The sequence below is a fragment of the Erpetoichthys calabaricus genome, chromosome 5 (genome assembly GCF_900747795.2).
Source record: "Erpetoichthys calabaricus chromosome 5, fErpCal1.3, whole genome shotgun sequence".
Lineage (NCBI taxonomy): Eukaryota > Metazoa > Chordata > Cladistia > Polypteriformes > Polypteridae > Erpetoichthys > Erpetoichthys calabaricus.
This window is the reverse complement of record NC_041398.2, coordinates 13,684,878-13,706,157: the sequence shown is the minus strand read 5'-3', so window position 1 is coordinate 13,706,157 and position 21,280 is coordinate 13,684,878. Positions and strand designations below refer to the sequence as shown.

The 21,280-nt window shown below is 42.1% G+C and overlaps 1 protein-coding gene across 23 annotated transcripts in view; it reads left to right on the top strand.

Moving 5' to 3' along the window:
* The window catches only part of LOC114641729 (zona pellucida sperm-binding protein 4-like), a 290,625-nt gene that overhangs the window by 80,082 nt on the left and 189,263 nt on the right, over positions 1–21,280 (top strand). For 3 of the 23 annotated variants that reach the window (XM_051927502.1, XM_051927504.1, XM_051927501.1), the window contains exons 8-10: positions 19,712–19,901; positions 19,977–20,124; positions 20,292–20,367. In XM_051927502.1, the coding sequence (XP_051783462.1) occupies positions 19,712–19,901; positions 19,977–20,124; positions 20,292–20,367 (414 nt within the window). Of the gene's footprint in view, positions 1–3,934; positions 4,094–4,167; positions 4,356–4,604; positions 4,703–4,776; positions 4,905–5,052; positions 5,243–5,317; positions 5,466–5,632; positions 5,709–5,885; positions 6,009–6,119; positions 6,266–18,866; positions 19,055–19,296; positions 19,395–19,468; positions 19,597–19,711; positions 19,902–19,976; positions 20,125–20,291; positions 20,368–20,550; positions 20,674–20,792; positions 20,920–21,280 lie in introns of those variants that run through there. The other 20 variants (XM_051927497.1, XM_051927498.1, XM_051927480.1 and 17 more) reach the window with 18 other exon arrangements.

The following is a 21,280-nucleotide window of genomic DNA, read 5'->3' as shown; positions in this document are numbered from 1 at the left end:
AAAACTGCTAAATTCGGGACCCACCTCTTAGCCGTCTTAAAAAGGGGGCATAAAATATTGGTAATGCTCAGATTCCCTAGTAGCGAGTCGCGGAACTACTTAATGGTGTCTTATTTGTTCGGGCTGTTTATTTTGTTTAAAGTATTTTTTTCATTTGACATTAATTTGTTATCATCACAGACAACATATATTGTACTTTAGCTCACAAACAGTCACTATGGAAATTTAAGCGTCACCAATATGAATGAAGGACTTTTCAAATAAGAAAAAAAAAACAACTTTAAGTTACAATTTTTTATTACTTAAATACCTACAAGGACTGTTATTTCAATGACAAGGGTGTATTTGTTTCCTATTTTTTGTCATTACAGCTTTAGCATCAACTTCAATTTTAGTTACTTTTAATCGCAGTGAGTTTGATACGTCCAATTTATTTCGGTATTTAGTTTTAATGCTGATCATAGCCGAAAATCCGGCCTCACATAGATATGAGGTACTGAAGGGGAGGAGGACTTTTATAGCTTCATCAAACAGGCACGGATAGTTCCCAGCAACTGAGAGCCAGAATTTCGTTAACTGCTTGCGATTGAAACTATTTTTCAGTGACGTATCTTCTGATAAATCAATGAGTTCTTCACTTGCTTTTGTTGACATACTACTTGGTAGGCGGTCTTGAAATGGGTTACAAATCCAATTCAACGAGCCGAGCTTTTTCATCTCTTCCCCGAAATAGGCATCAAAGTTATTTTTTAACAATGATAAATGAGTGGAAATTGCAGACAGTACGTTCGTCTTTGGCTGCACTTGGTTTTCTATAATAAAAGTTTCAAGAGTTTCAAAGCAATCATACTTGCCATCCTCAATACAACTTCTCCACAACATAAGCTTTTTCATAAACGCCCGAATTCTATCGTGGACTGCAAAAATGTCTGATTCGTTTGAACCTTGCAAATACAAATTGAGTTCGTTTAATATCGAAAAAATATCCGCCAAGTATGTGAGCTTGAGAATGAATTCTTTGTCCAGTAGAGATTCAATATATTCAGTTTTTCCTTCCAAGTAAATTGTAACTTCATTGCGTAATTCCACTAATCGTGTCAGTACTTTCCCCCTGGATAACCAACGTACCTCCGTATGCAGAAGAAGAGATGTATGAAGACTACCCGTTTCTTCACACAGCTTTTGAAATAAACGTGCTTGTAAGGGTTTTGTTTTAATATAATTTACAATTTTCACAGCTGTATTTAGTACTGTTTTGAAATCATTAGGTAATGCTTTTGAAACCAGTGCTTCTCTGTGAAGGCTACAGTGTGTCCACAAAGCACAGGGGCTTTGTTTAAGAACTCTTGTAACGACACTGCTATTTTTCCCGCACATAGCCCGCGCACCGTCAGTGCATATACCGAAACAGTTCTTCCACTGTAAACCTTTCTCTTTTATATAGGAATCAATTACATTGAAAATTTCCTCGGCCGTTCCACAACTAATTGGCTTGCAGAACAAGATATCTTCATGCGCGTCGTTTTGCCATATATAACGCACAAAAACAAGTAGTTGAGATAGGCCTTGCACGTCAGTAGACTCATCTAGTTGTAGCGTATAATATTTACTACAAACTACCCTCCGGATTAATTCGTCCTCTGCCCATTCAGCCATTTCGTCGATTCGTCGTGCAACAGTATTATTGGACAGTGGTATGCGCTCGATTTCCTTTACTTCTTTCTCTCCAAACATCGCTCCAACAGCATCTTTAATCGATGGTAACACTAAATCTTCGCCAATGGTATGAGGCTTTCCTGCTCTGGCGATCCTTAAGCTAATGAGGTACGAGGCATATACAGCATTTTCATTAATATTAATGAAATGTGAAACAATATTTTTTGAAGATTTCATATCCAACAATTTTCTTTGAAAAAAATCTACTGGCTTATTCGTAAAATGGGAATGCTTCGTTTCTATATGAAGCGTCAACATACTTTCGTTCGCTAATATTTCGTAGCTAATCACGCATTGAGGACGCGGATCTATCGTATCATGATTCCAAGTGAATCCTAGTTTTAGATATTCAGGGTCATATTTTCTTACAACTTTCCGTCGTTTCGATTCATGCGAACTCGTTGAGGGAGCTTGGAAGTCAGCTTCAGTGCCACTTTTGTCATTTATAAGAACATCTTCTGTCTTTTCATCACAATCAACCGGCGGCGGCGATGTAGTTTTTGCTATCCGTTTCAACCACTTTTCCATTATTATATTCAAACGTTGATAATTGTTTTTAAAAAGATTATAAGGGCGTACGCTAACGAACACAACACAAGGCGATAAAGAATGTCACAAAAACAAAAGACATCCGGCTGTTAGCCCGATCGGTCGGAATATCGTCTTATGTTTCAGGGCCCACTCAATATTCACTCGCGACCCACCAGTGGGTCGCGACCCATAGTTTGGGAAATGCTGGTCTAGTGTGATTATAATTTTGTAGAGGAATTCAGGGCCGGGTTAATAGGACTTTATAAAGTGGCTGCTTAATCAAGATTTTAGTAAACGAACGAAAAAGCATCTCGGACGTTAGCTGTGTGCATTTTAAAGTTACGCGTTAATCGCTAATATTGAGCATCAGTTTAAGAAAACGAAGCCTGGTATGATAACGTCTCCTGCTAAACAAATGAAATAAAGCGCTAAGACTAAGTGCTAATAAAAACTGAAAATAGAAAGAGAGTGTTGTAGTTTTTAAATAATAATAATAAAACGTAATGAAGAAAAAATAAGCACATTACAATTTCTTTAAACAAAGCTAATATGAGGAGGGATTTTGTCTTCTGCATCATGACAACACTTAATTAAATAAATAAACCAAATTAAGCTGACATCGATACTACTACAACTATTAATATTAATATTATTATTAATAGTAGTATTAAACAATCACAACGATTATTAACACAGAAAAGTGATGTGGTTTAACACCATCCACCAATAAGGCGGGTCATTCCCTCACAGTCTTATTTACACAGCCCCTCTAAAATCGTCGAACTTGTCACGTTTCTCGTCTCCATTTCTTCCTTGATGTTTCCTGATTTCCCTCATTAAATTAACAGCCAGATAGCCCCGCAGAGGGTCACTTCTACACGGTCTTCGTTTGGACTGATCAGTCCGATGCCGTGACGTGCTGATTGCTCAATAAAGCCGCACTAGCAGAAGGAGTGACGTTGATTTCCCGCGCTCCATTCTCGCGCCTTCTCGCTAACGAGTCACCTGCGCGCGCCGTCGCCGCCGATGATTTAAACCCGCCTGCGCGCTCTCGTTCATGTTGTGTTTCTGTTTGGCTCATTTGCACTATGGAGCGTTTGGATTGCTGCTATCTTTTCTGGCTGGTTTTGTGCGTGTCGGGCGCTCATCTTGCAGCTTCTCGGTCAGGGGACGTGATTAAGAAATGTGACGACGTCGACAGCATGATGACTCTGTCATTTGCTGGTTCTCCGCACATTTTTCTTCAGAGTGAGTGCGGTGTTCCCTCGACCACTGCGACATGTCCGCGTCTACGAGTAAATGTTACCCTCTTTAATTCTCGTATTTTTCAGAGACTAGAGGCGGACTGGTAAAGGTGACCAAAGACCTCCCAGGAATTTTTCTCCGAGTAATAGCTGGCCGCACCACACTAACGGTCCCCTTTTCTTCGTCGTACGCTCACGTGTCTGAGCAGGTGAGTAGCACCAACGTTTATGCCGTTGGTAGCAGTTTTTAATGAAGCTGTGTATTGTGGTCTGAGCCTCTCCTGTTCTCTTTAGGGCTCCCAGTATGTCGTGACCATTGCTGTTGGATCAAGATCAAATGTGAAAACCTTCACCTGTCCTAAGCCAGGTATGATTTCTCTTTAGGGTTGGCACCCTGAATGTCTCTTGATATTCTAAATAAATGGGCTGTTTGACCATTGCAGCTCGTCGATCGGTGAGTGTTGCTGAGAGATGTGCAGTTGCAGACAGTGAGAAGCTCCCTTGTGGAGGGTCTTCATCCATTAGTCAAGCGGACTGTGAAGCCAACAACTGTTGCTACGATTCAAGCAGCAGCACCAGTCCATGCTACTATGCCAATGATGGTGAGTAGTTGGGTGGTGTGAGTGATGAAAGGTGGATATGCTACTGGATATTCATGCTTGTTTGCTTTGGGCAGTGACTGTGCAGTGCACCCTGGATGGCCAGTTTGTGGTGGTGGTGTCTGAGAATGTGACCCTTCCTCCCCTGGATCTTGGGTCCCTCCAGTTGGTGGACAGCAGTTCCCCGAGTTGCAGCCCTGTGACCAGCCTGTCTAGCTTTGTCATGTACCAGTTTCCAGTCAGTGCCTGTGGCACCACAGTTCAGGTGAGACTCCATCTGGGGGGGGGTATCAAGCAGCAGGGGGCTCTATAGCTGGTGATGTGATCTTTGTTAGACCTGATGGTTTTGTGGTGGAACTAAAGTGAGGACTACTTTGCCCTAGTAAAGGGCATGAGGTTTCTTTTGTGTGGTCCAATAACTTTAGGACAAACTAATGTGGCTGATTACATAGTGCAAGATGGTGGTTAACGTTTCTAACTTCATGGACAGCAGTGATTGTAATTTTGTTTTCAGCTGGCTGGTGGAAATGTGACCTACCAGAACACCATGTCTGCGGCCATCACTGTGAGCAGTGGTCCAGATGGCTCCATCACCAGGGACAGTGTCTACAAGTAAGGCTTCTGAACCTGCTTCCTCTAACCCTAAATGTGATCTACCTGCTATGATGTGGTGTTTCTCTCCTCAGGTTATTCTTCCAGTGCACCTACTCGGGAAGCCAGGATGTGCAAGTGGAGGCTGAGGTGTATACTGTGGCGCCACCTCTTCCAGTAGTAGAGCAAGGGCCGTTTGACCTGGAATTGGTCATTGCTACAGGTACTGTGGAGGGTTGAGGTCCTATATGGCTTGATTTGCTAATCCTTCTCCGAAAGGCTTGAAGGTTAAAAGCTTGGTGAATTTGGACCTTTGAGGGTCATATGGATAGGGTGTGAAGGTTAATGGCCACCCTCCTTTCCATCTCCAGATTCCTCCTACGGCTACTACTATGTAGATGCTGACTACCCAGTGACCAAAACTCTGAGGGATCCTGTGGCTGTGGAAGTGCACATCGTGAACAGGACTGATCCAAACCTTGTTCTGACTCTTGGGGACTGCTGGGTCACCCCAGGACCTTCTGCCTCCAGCCAGCCACAGTGGAGTCTTCTAGTGAATGGGTATGTTACAGCCGTGTTAGGGTGGGGAGGAGAGGTTGGCTGGTCCGTGCTAACTGGAGGGTCTGCTTTGCCCAGATGTCCATACACAGGGGACAACTATTTGACCAGCTTGGTGACAGTGGACAGCACATCTGGAGTGGCCTACCCAAGTCATTACAAGAGATTTGTGTTTGAGATGTTTGCTTTTGTGGACCCTGTAGCTCAGCAAGCCTTGGCTGAAAAGGTGGGTTTCCTTTCCAAGTGGGAATTTTGTTTTGTAGTTGAGGTTAATATGGCTTGCCTGAAATGTATACTCTGGTTTGAAGTCTCAAAATCTAGTCGTGAGAAAATGTAGATGTCTGACTCCTGGACCTGTTTGGTTTCACCATTTTGTCCTTGCTGTCTCTGTAGATCTTCATCTACTGTGTTGCTGCTGCCTGCTATCCCTCTGCCACAGACCCTTGTTCTCAAACTTGCCCCTCTAGAAGTGAGTAGCCTTTGGCCACTTAGTTTAAAATTTATTCAAACCTGTAATAGTCTAGGAAGACACTAGTACCCACCTGAAAAACAAAGACCAACAGAGCTGGTGGTGTCAAAGCAGTTGATTTTTTTCCCCGATCTGGCTACTTGGGATTTGATTTAATCCTACCTCTTCTCCTTTCAGGATCTGGCAGAGCTGCAGACAAGGTGGAACTGATGGCTCCTGCCAGGAAGAATGTGCTCCTTCACAGTGGTCCTGTAATCTTGGAGGCTGACCAGGTGGAAACTTCCAGAATTGAGCAGAAAGGTAAAGATCCATCTTGATCCTGGATTAGGCCAAGTTACTGCTAGTGCTACTGATCCTTTATCTTGATATGTGAATCAAAGTTCATTACAATGTCCTTTTCTCCTCCCACAGCCTCTCTTCCCACTGGATACCTGGTGTTAGGAGCTGCAGCTACCCTGGTGATGGTGGTGCTCATTTTGGCTGTACTTGCTGTAAGAAGGTTGAACTGGAAAAATGTGAATCAGAAATGTTAATAAAACTTGGTGTTTTGATTTACATGACTATTTACTCATTTGGCCAATCTGCTCTAATATAACCCAACCTATAGTGAGTGGTCTCATTGGTCTTTTACACAAAGTTCTGTTCCCTATCCAGCCATACTAAGTTTGGCATAATTCCTTAGAATTGTAAGATTCTTGATGATCTCACCAGCACAATCCCATGATGGGTGGTTCCATTCCCTAAATTGCAATGGCTTCAACCAAACCTGTATTTATCCAGGTGATCTTTGGTGCAAGATGGTATTGGGTTATTTTGTGGAGGTGGGTGGCTTTTCAGAACCTACCACCTTTTTAATACCATAGCTAATACAACGTACTTGGGGACCCAAATCTTGAATTGCTGATTTCATGTTGGTTGTATTGAATGGAACCCAACTTTCTAGTGCGCTCTGAAATGCGGCAAAGATTTACTTTTAGTATTGGATTAGATTCATTGTTCTCCATTAACCGGAGGGATAGCACAGGGGTAAGTCTTGGGAGTAACTAATCACTAGGGATTATCAGTTCCTCTAGGGAATTGACTTCCACGTTTTGTTTGGAGTTTCCCCACAAGCTCTGCACTTGGTGCTCTAATCTTGGAGGCTTCCTTCAGATGTGGCCAGTGTTTTTTTTAGATGAAGCACTTTTTCACTTCCTCCCCAGGTGGGGTTTTTATTGACTTCTTAAAAATAATGCAATTCCTGCTACCTTTTAAATATTGATATATTAAGGGGGTGTGACCATGAACGCGTTTAGTTGATCATTCTAGCCGTCACAGCCACGGCTGGGTCTTTTATATGCCTTTTATGTACTGATTTTTAGTGTGCACAAAGTAGTTCAGTGTCTTTATAAAGAAGTGAAAGCAGTAAGAACTTACTTTTGAGAAGTACAAAGGTGAAAGAATCAACTAAATGCGCAAGTTAGTGAACTTCAGTGGTCCACATGAACACTTGCTTCCCCCACTTTTGTAAGTGAAATGTATTAAGCTACAGAGTTGGATCGGATGAGGAGGGTTTTTCTTGTTGCTATGCCCTGCTCTACATCCTCCTTCCTAGTGAAGGAAAAGAAGCATCCAGGATTTTTATTGTGCCGCTGATGCTTTGAAGCCTACACCCCAAGTATGAACAGCGGCATCTGGTGGTTGACCGACGTCAAGGCAATATCTCTAAAGCACAAGAGAAGCGGCACTTGATGTTTCAGCCTCATGTCCTCCGTAAAGACAAGTCTGTGTTCATTTAATTTCGCTAAGGTCCTTGTCCGTCCTCTTGACGGCCGTTAGTCACAATCTGTCAAGCTCTCCAAATCTCTCTCAACTCACCATTGTTGAATGATGAGTTTTATACATGCCACCTGTTTAATTTAGCAACAGCGCGCTGTGACGTACTGATGACGTTCAAAGCTTCGAACTTCACGACTCACGTGACAGTGGTGTTTTTGACTCGGCGATTCGTCTCGCTACGCTTCCGTATTTCGCCCATCTCTATAATCCTTATGATGGGTCGGCTTAAACACCCATCCACAATTTGATTCAATTGAGGCTAATTGTTGAATGGAAAATTCCAGAAAATTGTCAAGCCAAATTGTTTAAAGTCCCAGATATCAAACTGTATGCACACTTGTGAACCCCTGGAATTCGGATTTTCGTTTTTAATATTAGGCACGCAAAGGGCACATAAACGTAGGTGACGCATAGGAAACTATGCTACACCCCTAATAACTTTGTTAGTATTTGTGGTTGGGGTAGGTCAGTCTAATAATTTAAACTCCAAAAAATTAAGCCGCCGGGGCGGCGGTCTCCCCTATTTGCGTGACGATAATAGTGCCGTCCGTTTAGTACACAAGTACCAAAAACAGAATTACGCGGAGGTCTGTGAACATTATAGGAATAAATGACTGTTGCTTTGTGCAGAGTAAACGTCTTAAACGATGTGCCAAATTTAGTTTGTTAGTATAAAATCTGCAGAGGACTGAGAAAGGGAGTTTTAAAGAATTCACCCAAAGATGAGGGAAAATTATCACTTCAACTGAGTTATTGGTTAAGTTCTTCCTTTATAATATAGTTCTAATGACTCAGGCGCCGCCGGGAGTGGCAGCCTTTTCAGCAGCTCCGTGTACGACTTCATTTTTCTACTTTGATTTTTCTTTTTTATTGATCACTCCTATCACTTTATTTTATGTGGATTCGTTCCCTGGACACACTTACTTTTACAACGTGGGCATGAATTTTTACACGCCGAGACTTTTTTCTTTTTTTTGAATTTCCTCTTGGGATTAATAAAGTATCTAAAAAATATCTACTCTGCTATACAATGAACAGTGGGGTACCTACTTCTCCATTTGTCTTTCCACTTGATTTCACAATCCTTTTATTTTTGGCCATTGATGGTGTAAACTCTTGATATTAACTCAAGAAATCTACAAATATAAATATCTGAAACTGTTATGTGAAGAGCTTCACTGAAGAACTTTTCTGAAAACAATTACACTTTCTATATTCCCCCTCACAACTTCTGCACCGTGTGAATGGATCAGCCTTCAGCTTCTTGCCTATCATTTCCAGACTTGTTTTCAAGTTGACATCTGGCACATCTGCTGGTTCAGTCTCATCATCGGCAACTAAGTCAGTCGGTTCAATGGATAGCATGAGAATGGAGGCCTTCATTTGTTTGAAGAACCCTTGCAGATTCTTTAGGTTTTTCACAAAGTGAAATCCTCGCAAATAGTTGGCTCAAGATCGGTCGCAACAAAGTGCAGCTCGGTTCAACTGCTCCTGTATTTTTGTCGGTTAAGGCTGTTAGAATTTCTTTTTTCATCAGATGACTCATTTCACTTTCTGAACCCTGTGGTTGCCAAGCTTCGTAATAAATTGGCAATGAATTTTACAAAGCGGGGATTTTGGCATAGTCAAGAAAATTGAAAAACAGAGGGAAGGACATCACAACCTTTAAAATGGACGATATCAATTCGAGAAATTGAGTGCTGCTTTCCTCTGTCCCTCAGCAGTGGAATTAATGCATCGTGACTCTCTAAAAATGGAGGAAAATGTGTCGCTCAAGCCACCCCAGTATCACGTTCCCCCCCATGTTTAAAGACCTTGTCAGGTTGGACTGTATGCCTGACACCTGCTTCGCCTATCTGACCAATCCATGGGGAATATCTGTCCAGCTGGCTTTTGTCGAGGTTCATGGACATGACTTTCTTCCAGGCAGTGTCAATGGAAGTCATTTTATGTAAACTTAGAAGTCAATTCAATTGATCAGTCAGTCATCATAAAGATAAGTAATGAAGTTGGCCTAATTATTCTGCAGCTGTTTTCAGTTTATGTTACCGTAACAAGTGCTACAGGTAAATCTTGTGGGTCAGCAGGTCATGGACACTAACCCGTAACCCACATGACCCATCCAATAATGTTGACTCATTTGATCCATAAGCTGTTGATCCATTGTCAGCTCTGCTCACTGTGGAGGTCATGTGCCACATTTGGGACTCCATGAGCAATGCAAAATCAAACCAGCAGGACCCAAGAAATCTCTGGAGAGACACACATGAAGGAGTCCAGTGTTCATCTCAGGTCACTGGATAGTGTCCATGGCTCATAATTAAGAAGCACCAGAACTCTAAAGACTTAGACCTTCGACCTTTTTGCAGATATCAGGAGCACCTCACAGCCCTTTCCAGTGACCCCATGACCCCCCCATGCTCTCCCAGTCCGTCTACTGACTTCATAAGAAGAATCACCAGAGACATGAATGTCACTGCCGAGGTAAATAAACCTCTCGATGAGGTCGACACTCTCTCTGCAGACAGACATGCTGCTGATGGCCGTGCCCACAAGGTCATTAAAGGCCTGGCTCTTGGTTTTTATCAGGACCTTCACAAGCCCAGAGCCTCAGACTCCTCACTCAGTCACTCGAGTGCACCCATTAACTCCGTGAAGATCACATCATCATCATCAAAGTCAAGATTAGTGAATCTCTCTTCACCAACAGATGCCCCCCAGCCGCTGGACCCCATGACCCTGCCCAACACCCAGTCCATACAAGCATTGAACAGAGTAGGAGCAGAACACACCACTGATGGACCCGAGAATCAACTGAGAGGGTCTGCCTCCACTCTGTACAGCACTCACAATACATGTATACAGGCCAGCAATGAAATCCAGCATCCTTGAGGGGATCCCCGAGAAGTCTTAGAATGTTCCAGAGGTCAGCTCGATCAACTGAGTCGAACACTTTATGAAAATCGAAAAAGGCAGCAAAGAAACTCTACCGATATTCGTGTTTGCACCCCATGAGAACCCTCAGTGACAGGATGTGGTCAATCGTAGACTTCTTAGGCTTAAAACCAGACTGCTAGGTGAGCAAGTGATCACGGGTCCTATTGAAGAGAACCCTAGGAAGGATCTTACTCAGCACTGAGAGCAGTGTTATCCTTCTATAGTTGCTGAAATGCAGGCGATAAACCATCCCTTTCCAGATAGGATGACACGTCCTGTTTTCCAGTCAGTTGGGATGACGTCCATCTCCAAAATGGAAGCAAAGATTGTTTGACATGCCAGGAGGACAGCCTGTCTACCAGTCTGGAGAAGTTCACCACTACTGTAAGTCCTCTTCAGTTGGACAATGGGACCCATCTTAGTGAGGACATCTGGCTTCATCTGAAAAGGATTAGGGAAAGAGATCTTATTTTAGGAGTGTGTTATAGACCACCCAATTCAGACAATAATTTCAACACACATCTTTTTAGTAATATTAAAAAGGGAAGTTTACAGGGAGATATTATAGTCATGGGGGACTTTAATTATCGAAATATTAACTGGGATAACCTTGCAGATGGAGGAGCACAAGAGCAGGAGTTTTTAGAGGTAATCGGTGACTGTTTTTTAACACACTAACTGAAAGCACCAACTCGGTGTGAAGCCTGTCTGGATTTATTATCCATATTACTAACCGAGAATGGTAAACCGGATGGCATGGACGCAGGTTTACTAACTAAACCGGATGGCATGGACGCAGGTACACGGTGATGGACCATGAGACGTACTGCGCAGGTGCGTACAGCGCATGTCTCATAAACCGCAATCGAAGTCGTATCCACCACGAACGAAAGACTCATGGCCCAAAAACGAAACAGCTCAACGGACGTGAATGAGAAATGAAGCAACAAGGCACCCATAGCTAACGACTACTGACACAGCCACGCCAAAAAGAGGATTCTGCGCTGCAGCCCGGATTCAAACGGAAGGCGCTACGGCGGCCCCACAGGTCCACAAAGATGGTACGAAAGGCGCAGGAGTCACCGCCATATTGTGAGTGGCACTACTACGGAAGGCGCAGGCGTCACCGCCATATTGTGCGTGGCACTACTGTGCAGTGAAGTGAGGAGTAATGTACTGTTTGGGATTGTACAAACCGCTGAACGCTTTACACTGAATTCAAACACAATACAGCTCAACGATACAAATACGAGCTCACCTGGATAAGATCAATGAACGCAGGCGCCTACAACGCGCGTCTGAAACTGTGGAAGTACAGCAGACACGGGTTCAAAATGAACGAGCTCATCATATAAGAGCTCACCCATCAAAAAAACACTCAGTCATGTGGTACACACAGATCATGTGCTCTCAGCACATATAAAGCATATAAGGACAATACGGAGAATAGAGACCCAAAGGCGTTGCAGAGAAAAAAAAGGTAGATAAGATATTATGAAAGCAGTGGAATTCGAAAGGCTCCAACAAACGATGGCATGATACACATGCAGAGAAAGGTACAGAATAAGAAAGCAGTTAAATCCACAGGTATTGTAGCGTCCCAGCCAGGTTGAGGGCTCAGAATCTCAGAATGGATGAATAGTAACTTTCTCAAATTAAATAAAGAAAAAACCGAAATCTTAGTGATTGGCAATAATGGATACAATGAGGCTATTAGAAATAAACTGGATGCATTAGGATTAAAAGTCAAATCGGAGGTAAAAAGCTTAGGGATAACCGTTGATTGTAATCTGAATTTTAAATCGCATATTAATAAAATCACTAGGACAGCATTTTTTCACCTAAGGAACATAGCAAAAGTTAGACCTCTTATATCATCGAAAGATGCAGAGAAATTAGTTCATGCGTTTGTCTTTAGTCGGCTAGATTACTGTAATGCACTCCTCTCAGGACTACCCAAAAAAGACATCAATCGTTTGCAGTTAGTGCAGAATGCAGCTGCTAGAATCCTTACCAGGAAAAGAATATCTGAACACATCTCTCCAGTTTTGATGTCACTAAACTGGTTACCTGTGTCATTCAGGATTGACTTTAAAATTCTGCTTATGGTTTATAAAGCCTTAAATAATCTCACCCCTTCCTATATATCGGAATGTCTGACGTCTTATATTCCAAATCGCAACCTCAGATCCTCAACTGAGTGTCTCCTTAGAATTCCAAGAGCAAAACTTAAAAGAAGTGGTGAGGCGGCCTTCTGCTGTTATGCACCTAAAATCTGGAATAGCCTGCCAGTAGGAATTCGCCAGGCTAATACAGTGGAGCACTTTAAAAAACTACTGAAAACACATTACTTTAACATGGCCTTCTCATAACTTCACTGTAATTTAATCCTGATACTCTGTATATCCAATTCATTATAATAACTATTCATTCAAAATCTGTACTAACCCCTACTCTCTCTTCTGTTTTCTTTTCCGGTGTCCTATTGGTGGTGGCTTGCGCCACCATCATCTACCCAAAGCACCATGATGTTCCAACAATGATGGATGGATTAAAAGCCAGAAGTCTGTATAACCATCAGCATCAAGTGACTCCGTGAGAACCCTAACTACAAAGAGGACTATTTCATTTATGTTAGGTAGAATGCCCAAAGGGGACTGGGCGGTCTCGTGGCCTGGAACCCCTACAGATTTTATTTTTTTCTCCAGCCTTCTGGAGTTTTTTTTTGTTTTTTCTGTCCACCCTGGCCATCGGACCTTACTCCTTTCTATGTTAACTAATGTTGTCTTATTTTAATTTCTTATTTGTCTTTTATTCTTCTTTTCTTCATTATGTAAAGCACTTTGAGCTACTTTTTGTATGAAAATGTGCTATAGAAATAAATGTTGTTGTTGTTGTTGTTGTTTTTGGTTTTAAGTGACTGTTAGGTCCGATTGAGGGAGGACGGAGTACAGCACTGATAGCGGGGTATTGATTGATGCGGTAAGGGGGGAGGCATTGGAGAGGGTGCTAGAAAGTTGTGTTTGGAGTTAGGAAGTCGGCGATTGTTCAAGTAAAACTTTTGTGACATGTTATCATATCAGTGGCTACAGTATCAAAGAACAGATAGAAAAGATCACATTACCGCAAACAAAAGGTGATTAATCATCAGAGCCAGGGGTAATTGAAAAAATAGCAGGACAAATCGAGGTCCAAAATAAAAGGCAAAGAGTAAACAACAAAGTCTTTTCGCATTTGCATCATTCAAAGCACAAAATGTGGATTTACACAATAATGGACCACACGCTATGAGAATCTGTGGTCCCAGAACAATTAAAACAACAAGAAGTTAAATTTCAAACAATACACAATTCGGTCAGGGGTATATTGATGATCACGCAGAAGCGATGCACATTTTACCCAACGCCGGGGGTAGGCGAGCGAAGCGAGCAGGGGGCGGAGCCTCCTTGTTTAGTAATAATCAGGATAGATTTGAGGGTGTAGAGGTGATTGGACCACTAGGGTCATGTGACAATAATATAATACAGTTGTCAGTATGTTGTAAGAGTGAAGATACAAAGACTAAAACTGTTAAGTTGAACTTTGGTAGGGCAAATTTTGAGGAGATGTGACAAAAATCTAAGGAGGATACACTGGGATAAGCTGTTAATTGTGGAGACATTCAAGGAGCAGTGGAACACGTTTAGATAAGTATTAAATGTAAAGCAGCACACGTACAGACCTACATTTGGAATTAATAGGAAATTAAAAACAAATTCCACAGTAGATTAATAAAGAGTTAAAAAAAGAAGCTGCAAAGGGAAAAACACAGAAAAAATGAAGTATCAGACTAATAACTCCAAAGTGAATCACAGAGTGTATGAGAAAATGAGAGCAGCCATTAAGAAGGATATCAGGGAGACTAAAAGGCAGTTGAAGGGGAAAAGAGCAGATATGGAGAAAGATGACCCTAAGAGATTATTTTAGTATTTTAGAAGTAAAAGAACAGTCAAGGAAGACGTGAAGTGCAAAAGAAATAGTAAAGGGAATTAAAAGAGACAGACAGTGAAATAGCGGATGCCCTATACTTACTGTAGCTGCTGAAATATAAGGTGTCATCAGGCACAGGTAAGACGCGTGTCAAAAGAATATTCAGAGTCCAAGAGTTCGTTTTAAAGGTATTTAGTGAAAGTTAAAAGTGAATAATCCAAACAAGAATAAAAGAAAAAATAGTTACACACGTAGAATAAAAGGTAAAAATAATAATAATAATAATATATATATATATATATATATATATATATATATATATATATATATATATATATATATATATATATATATCTTCTAAACAAGTAAACTTAGCTTTTCTTGAAAGACTTTAGTTATTTCTATACTTAAAGGTTCTTAATTTCTTCTTCTCTACATAAAGGTTCTTAATTTCTTCTTCTGTACGCTTTACGTATGGCACAACACATAAATTAAGTGCTATTTTCTCACATATTTACTTCGCACATTCAAAAGGCTCGTAAGCCGGTTGGCACATAGGCAAGTGCCCAGGCACGGTAACGTGTGGTCACGGTTAAAAACCGTATGCCTCTACACCTTATACAAGGCAAGGCTGTCACTAACTAACTGAGGAATAATTATTACTCCAAGCTGTTAGAAATGGCAAGAATATACCAATACAATTCTATTTATGAGGGTTATAGGAACCTCACATAATTTATGCATTATCATCTAAGAAATATATATGAATCTTAAAGAACAAGGAAAATGGCTCTTACACTTACATTGTTCTGAGGTCTTCACAAGCGAGAAAGTGGATAGCCTCCCAGAGGTAACAGGGACTACTAAGGTGGTACTGAGGGATTTGGAAATTGTAGAGGGAGAAGAGCTGCTGTGATTAAATAGCCTAAAATCAAACAAATCAGGAGGACCAGATAATATTTACCCTCGAGTTCTTAAAGAGGTTAGTGAGTACAGATCTATAAATCCTTGACACATATTTTGAGGAAGTCACTGCGCACTGGAGAGATTCTGAAGGACAAATATCATCTCATTATATAAAAGGGTGACAGGGCAGATCCAACAAGCAGCTATAGGCCAGTATGTTTAATGAGTATCACAGGAAAATTAATGGAAGGAATTATTAGGAAGAAGATTGAGCAACACCTAGAAAGGACAGGAGTTATTAGGAACAGTCAGCATGGGGTCAGAACAGGGAGGTCATATTTAACTAACATGCTGGAATTCTATGAGGAGGCAACAAAAGGATACGATCAAAGTGGAGCAGATGAGATTATTTATCTGGTCTTTAAGAAAGCATTTGATAAGGTGCCACATGAGAGGTTGGGCATCAAATTAAAACAAGTGCCAGTTCAGGGTGATGTTTATAGATGGGTGAAGAATTGGCTCAGACACAGGAAGCAGAGGTTGATGGTTCGAGGAACCTCATCAGAATTGGCCGATGTTAAGAGTGGTGACCAGCAGGGGGCAGAGCTGGGGCTGCTGCTATTTTAAATATATAGAAATGATTTAGATAGGAATACAAGTAACAAGCTGGTTAAGTTTACAGATGATACCAAGATAAGTGGATTAGCAGATAATTTTGAATCTGTTATATCATCACAGAAGGACTTGGATAGCAGACAGGCTTGGGCAGATTTGTGAATGATGAAATTTAATGTCAGTAAATGTAAAGAATTACAATGGAAAGTTAAAAAATTATGACATTTGAAAACAAAATAGGAAGTCTTAACATCGAGAGTCCACCTTATGAGAAGGATTTAAAAGTTGTGGTGGACTCTAAGCTATCAACTTCCAGACAGTGTTCAGAAGCCATTAAGAAGGCTATGAGAATGTCAGGTTATATAGCGCCTTGATGTGTGGAGTACAAGTCACAGGAGGTTCTGCTCAAGCTTTAAAATACACTGGTGGGGCCTTATCTGGAGTCCTGTGGGCAGTTTGGGTCTCCAGGCTACAGAAAGGACAGAGCAGCACTAGAAAAGGTCCAGAGAAGAGCGACTAGGCTGATGCAGGGCTACAGGGGATGAGTTATGAGGAAAGATTAAAAGAGCTGAGCCTTTACAGTATAAGGAAAAGAAGATGACTGACTGAAGTGTTTAAAATTATGAAGGGAATTAGTCCAGTGGATCGAGACGGTGACTTTAAAATAAGTTCATCAAGAACAAGGAGACACAGTTGGAAACTTGTTCAGTTAAATTTTGGACAGACATTAGGAAGTTTTTCTTTACGCAAAGAATGATAGACACTTGGAATAAGAGACCAAGTAGTGTGGTGGACTGTAAGACTTTAGGGACTTTCAAAACTGAACTTGTTATTTTATTGGGAGAAATAAGTGGACAGGACTGGGGAACTTTGTTGGACTGAATGGCGTGTTGTCTTCTGGATTGATCTACTGTTCTAACATTGAACGCAGCAACATATCCCAGAATTCTTAGCGTTATACATTAAAGTACTGTAAACATGTGAACAGAGTGATTTACTTGTTTAAAAATACATCATTTTTTTACAGTAGAAAAATTTGAAAGCAGCAAAAAAAATTATATTTATATGCCTTTCTTACGATTTCTTCTTCACCTGTCTAGAGAAGAATTAAAACATCACCTTATAATGAAAACAATGCCAATCCGCTGCCTTGCCGTCGATATGTGATTATATTTTTGTAGATGAATTCAGGGCCGGGTTAAAAGGACTTTATAAAGTGGCTGCTTAATCAGGATTTTAGTAAACGAACGATAAAGCACCTCGGACGTTAGCTGTGTGCATTTTAAAGTTACGCGTTAATCGCTGATATTGAGCATCATTTTAAGAAAACGAAGCCTGTTATGATAACGTCTCCTGCTAAACAAATGAAATAAAGCGCTAAGACTAAGTGCTAATAAAAACTGAAAATAGAAAGAGAGTGTTGTAGTTTTAAAATAATAATAAAAAAAACGTAATGAAGAAAAAATCAGCACGTTACAATTTCTTTCAAAAAAGCTAATATGAGGAGGGATTTTGTTTTCTGCATCATGACAACACTGAATTAAAGAAAATAAATAAACTAAATTCAGCTGACATCGATACTACTACAACTATTATTACTATTAATAATAATAATAATAATAATAATAATAATAATAATAATAATAATAATAATAATAATAAACAATCACAACGATTATTAACACAGAATAGTGATGTGGTTTAACACAATCCACCAATAAGGCGGGCCATTCCCTCACAGTCTTATTTACACAGCCCCTCTAAAATTGTCGAACTTGTCACGTTTCTCGTCTCCATTTCTTCCTTGATGTTTCCTGATTTCCCTCATTAAATTAACAGACAGATCGCCCCGCAGAGCGGTCACTTCTACACGGTCTTCGTTTGGACTGATCAGTCCGATGCCGTGACGTGCTAATTGCCCAGTAAAGCCGCACGAACAGAAGGAGTGACGCTGATTTCCCGCGCTCCATTCTCGCGCCTTCTCGCTATCGAGTCACCTGCGCGCGCCGTCGCCGCCGATGATTTAAACCCGCATGCGCGCTTTCGTTCATGTTGTGTTTCTGTTTGGCTCATTCACAGTATGGAGCGTTTGGATTGCTGGTATCTTTTCTGGCTGGTTTTGTGCTTGTCGGGCGCTCATTTTGCAGCTTCTCGGTCAGGGGACGTGACTAAGAAATGCGACGACGTCGACAACACGATGACTCTGTCATTTGCTGGTTCTCCACACATTTTTCTCCAGAGTGAGTGCGGTGTTCCCTCGACCACTGGGACATGGCCGCGTCTACGAGTAAACGTTACCCTCTTTAATTCTCGTATTTTTCAGAGACTAGAGGCGGACTGGTAAAGGTGACCAAAGATCTTCCAGGAATTGTTCTCCGTGTAACGTCTGGCCGCACCACACTAACGGTTCCCTTTTCTTCATCGTACTCTCACGTGTCTGAGCAGGTGATTCGCGTCGGCGCTTTAGCTGTTGGTAGCCACTTCTTAATTCCTCTGTGTATCTTGCATTGTGGTCTGAGCCTCTCCTGTTCTCTTTAGGGCTCTCAGTATGTCGTGACTATGGCTGTTGGATCTCGATCAAATGTGAAAACCTTTACCTGCCCAAAGCCAGGTAGGGTTTTCTTCGTTTGTACCTTTTTTGAGTGTCTCTCCCATCTTCTAAATGGGCTTTTTAACAATCGCAGCTCGCCGGTCTGGGAGTGTTGCTGAGAGATGTGCAGTTGCCGACAGTGAGCAACTCCCTTGTGGAGGGGCTCCATTCTTCCCTCAAGCAGACTGTGAAGCCAACAACTGCTGCTATAACTCGAACAGTGTCACTCCATGCTACTATGCCAATGATGGTGAGTGGTTGGGTGGGTGTGAGTGAGGAAAGGTGGCTGCTACTGAATATTTATGCTGGTTTCCTTTGTACAGTGACTGTGCAGTGCACCCTGGATGGCCAGTTTGTGGTGGTGGTGTCTCAGAATGTGACCCTTCCTCCCCTGGATCTTGGGTCCATTCAGTTGGTGGATAGCAGTTCACCCAGTTGCAGCCCTGTGACCAGCCTGTCCAGCTTTGTCATGTACCAGTTTCCAGTCAGTGCCTGTGGTAGCACAGTTCAGGTGAGACTCCATCTGGGGGATATCTAGCAGCAGGGGGCTGTATAGCTGGTGATATATCTTTAGTTCCACCACAAAATCGGGTCTACAAGGGCAGATTAGTCCTCACTTTGTTAAAGGGGATGAGGTTTCTGTTCAATAACTTTAGGACAAACTAAACTGTCTGGTGGCTGATTACCTAGAAACGTAAACCCCATCCTGCATTAAGTTCGTGGAAAGCCGTGATTTGTAATGTCTGTTTTCAGCTGGCTGGTGGCAATGTGACTTACCAGAACACTGTGTCTGCTGCCATTACTGTGAGCAGTGGTCCAGAGGGCTCCATCACCAGGGACAGTGTCTACAAGTAAGGCTTCTGAACCTGCTTCCTCTAACCCTAAATGTGCTCTACCTGCTATGATGTGGTGTTTCTCTCCTCAGGTTGTTCTTCCAGTGCACCTACTCGGGAAGCCAGGATGTGCAAGTGGAGGCTGAGGTGTATACTGTGGCACCCCCTCTTCCAGTAGTAGAGCAAGGGCCATTTGACCTGGAGTTGGTCATTGCAACAGGTATTGTAGGAGGTCCCTGTTGGCTTCTGTGGTTTATTAGTCACTGGGTGATGAGGCAAAAATCTTAAGCAGGTTAGATTTTGGCAATTTCTACTAATCCTCTTTCTATGGTCAGATTCCTCCTATGGCGCCTACTATGTGGATGCTGACTACCCAGTGACCAAAACTCTGAGGGATCCTGTGGCTGTGGAAGTGCACATCGTGAACAGGACTGACCCGAACCTTGTTCTGACTCTTGGGGACTGTTGGGTCACCCCAGGACCTTCTGCTTCCAGCCAGCCTCAGTGGAGCCTTCTGGTGAATGGGTAGGTGCCCCCTGTGTGAGGGTGGGGAGGAGAGGTTGGCTGGCCAGTGCTAACTGGAGGGTCTGCTTTGCCCAGGTGTCCATACACCGGGGACAACTATTTGACCAGCTTGGTGACTGTGGAGAGCACATCTGGAGTGGCCTACCCAAGTCATTACAAGAGATTTGTGTTTGAGATGTTTGCTTTTGTGGACCCTGTAGCTCAGCAAGCCTTGGCTGAAAAGGTGGGTTTCCTTTTAAGTGGGAATTTGTTTTGTACTACTTTGAGGTTAATATGGTTTACCTGAAATATATTTGTTTTTGGAGTGTCTCAGAATCCAGTCGTGAGAAAATGTATTTCTAGGAATCCTGGACCGGTTTGGTTTCACCACTGTGTCCTTAATCTCTGTAGATCTTCATTTACTGTGTTGCTGCTGCCTGCTATCCCTCTGCAACAGACCCCTGTACTCAAACTTGCCCTTCTAGAAGTGAGTAGCCTTTGGCCACTTAATTTAAAATCATTCAAACCTGTAGTCCAGGAAGACACTAGTGCCCACCTGAAAGACCAATGGAGCAGGAGGTGTCAAGGCAGTTGACTTTCCCTATTTGTGCTAGCTGTTGTATGGGCTATCTGGCTGCTTAAGATGTAATCCTACCTCTTCTCCTTTCAGGATCTGGCAGAGCTGCAGACAAGGTGGCACTGATGGCTCCTGCCAGAAAGAATGTGCTCCTTCACAGTGGTCCTGTAATCTTTGAGGCTGACCAGGTGGAAACCTCTAGGCTTGAGCAAAAAGGTAATGATCCATCTTGATCCTGGATTGGGCCTGACTATTGCTAGTGCTACTGATCCTTTGTGCTAAACTTTGATTCACATATCCAGATAATGTCCTTTTCTTGCCTTCTCCTCCCACAGCCTCTCTCCCCACTGGATACCTGGTGTTAGGAGCTGCAGCTACCCTGGTGATGGTGGTGCTTATTTTGGCTGTACTTGCTGTAAGAAGGTTGAACTGGCAAAATGTGAACCAGAAATTTTAATAAAACTTGGTGTTTTGATCTAGGACTATTTTTACTCATTTGGTCAATCGGCTCTAATAGAACCCAACCTATAGTGAGTGGTCTCATTGGTCTGTTAAACTTCTGTTCCCTATCCAGCCATACTAAGTTTGGCATAATTCCTAGAATTAGAAGGATCTTGACAATCTCACCAGCACAATCCCATGATGGGTGGTTCCATTCCCTAAATTGCAATGGCTTCAACTAAACCTGTATTTATCAAGGTGATCTTTGGTGCAAGATGGTATCGGGTTATTTTGTGAGGGTGGGTGGCTTTTGAGAATCTACCACATTTTTAATACCATAGCTAATACAACGTACTTGAATTGCTGATTTCATGTTGGTTGT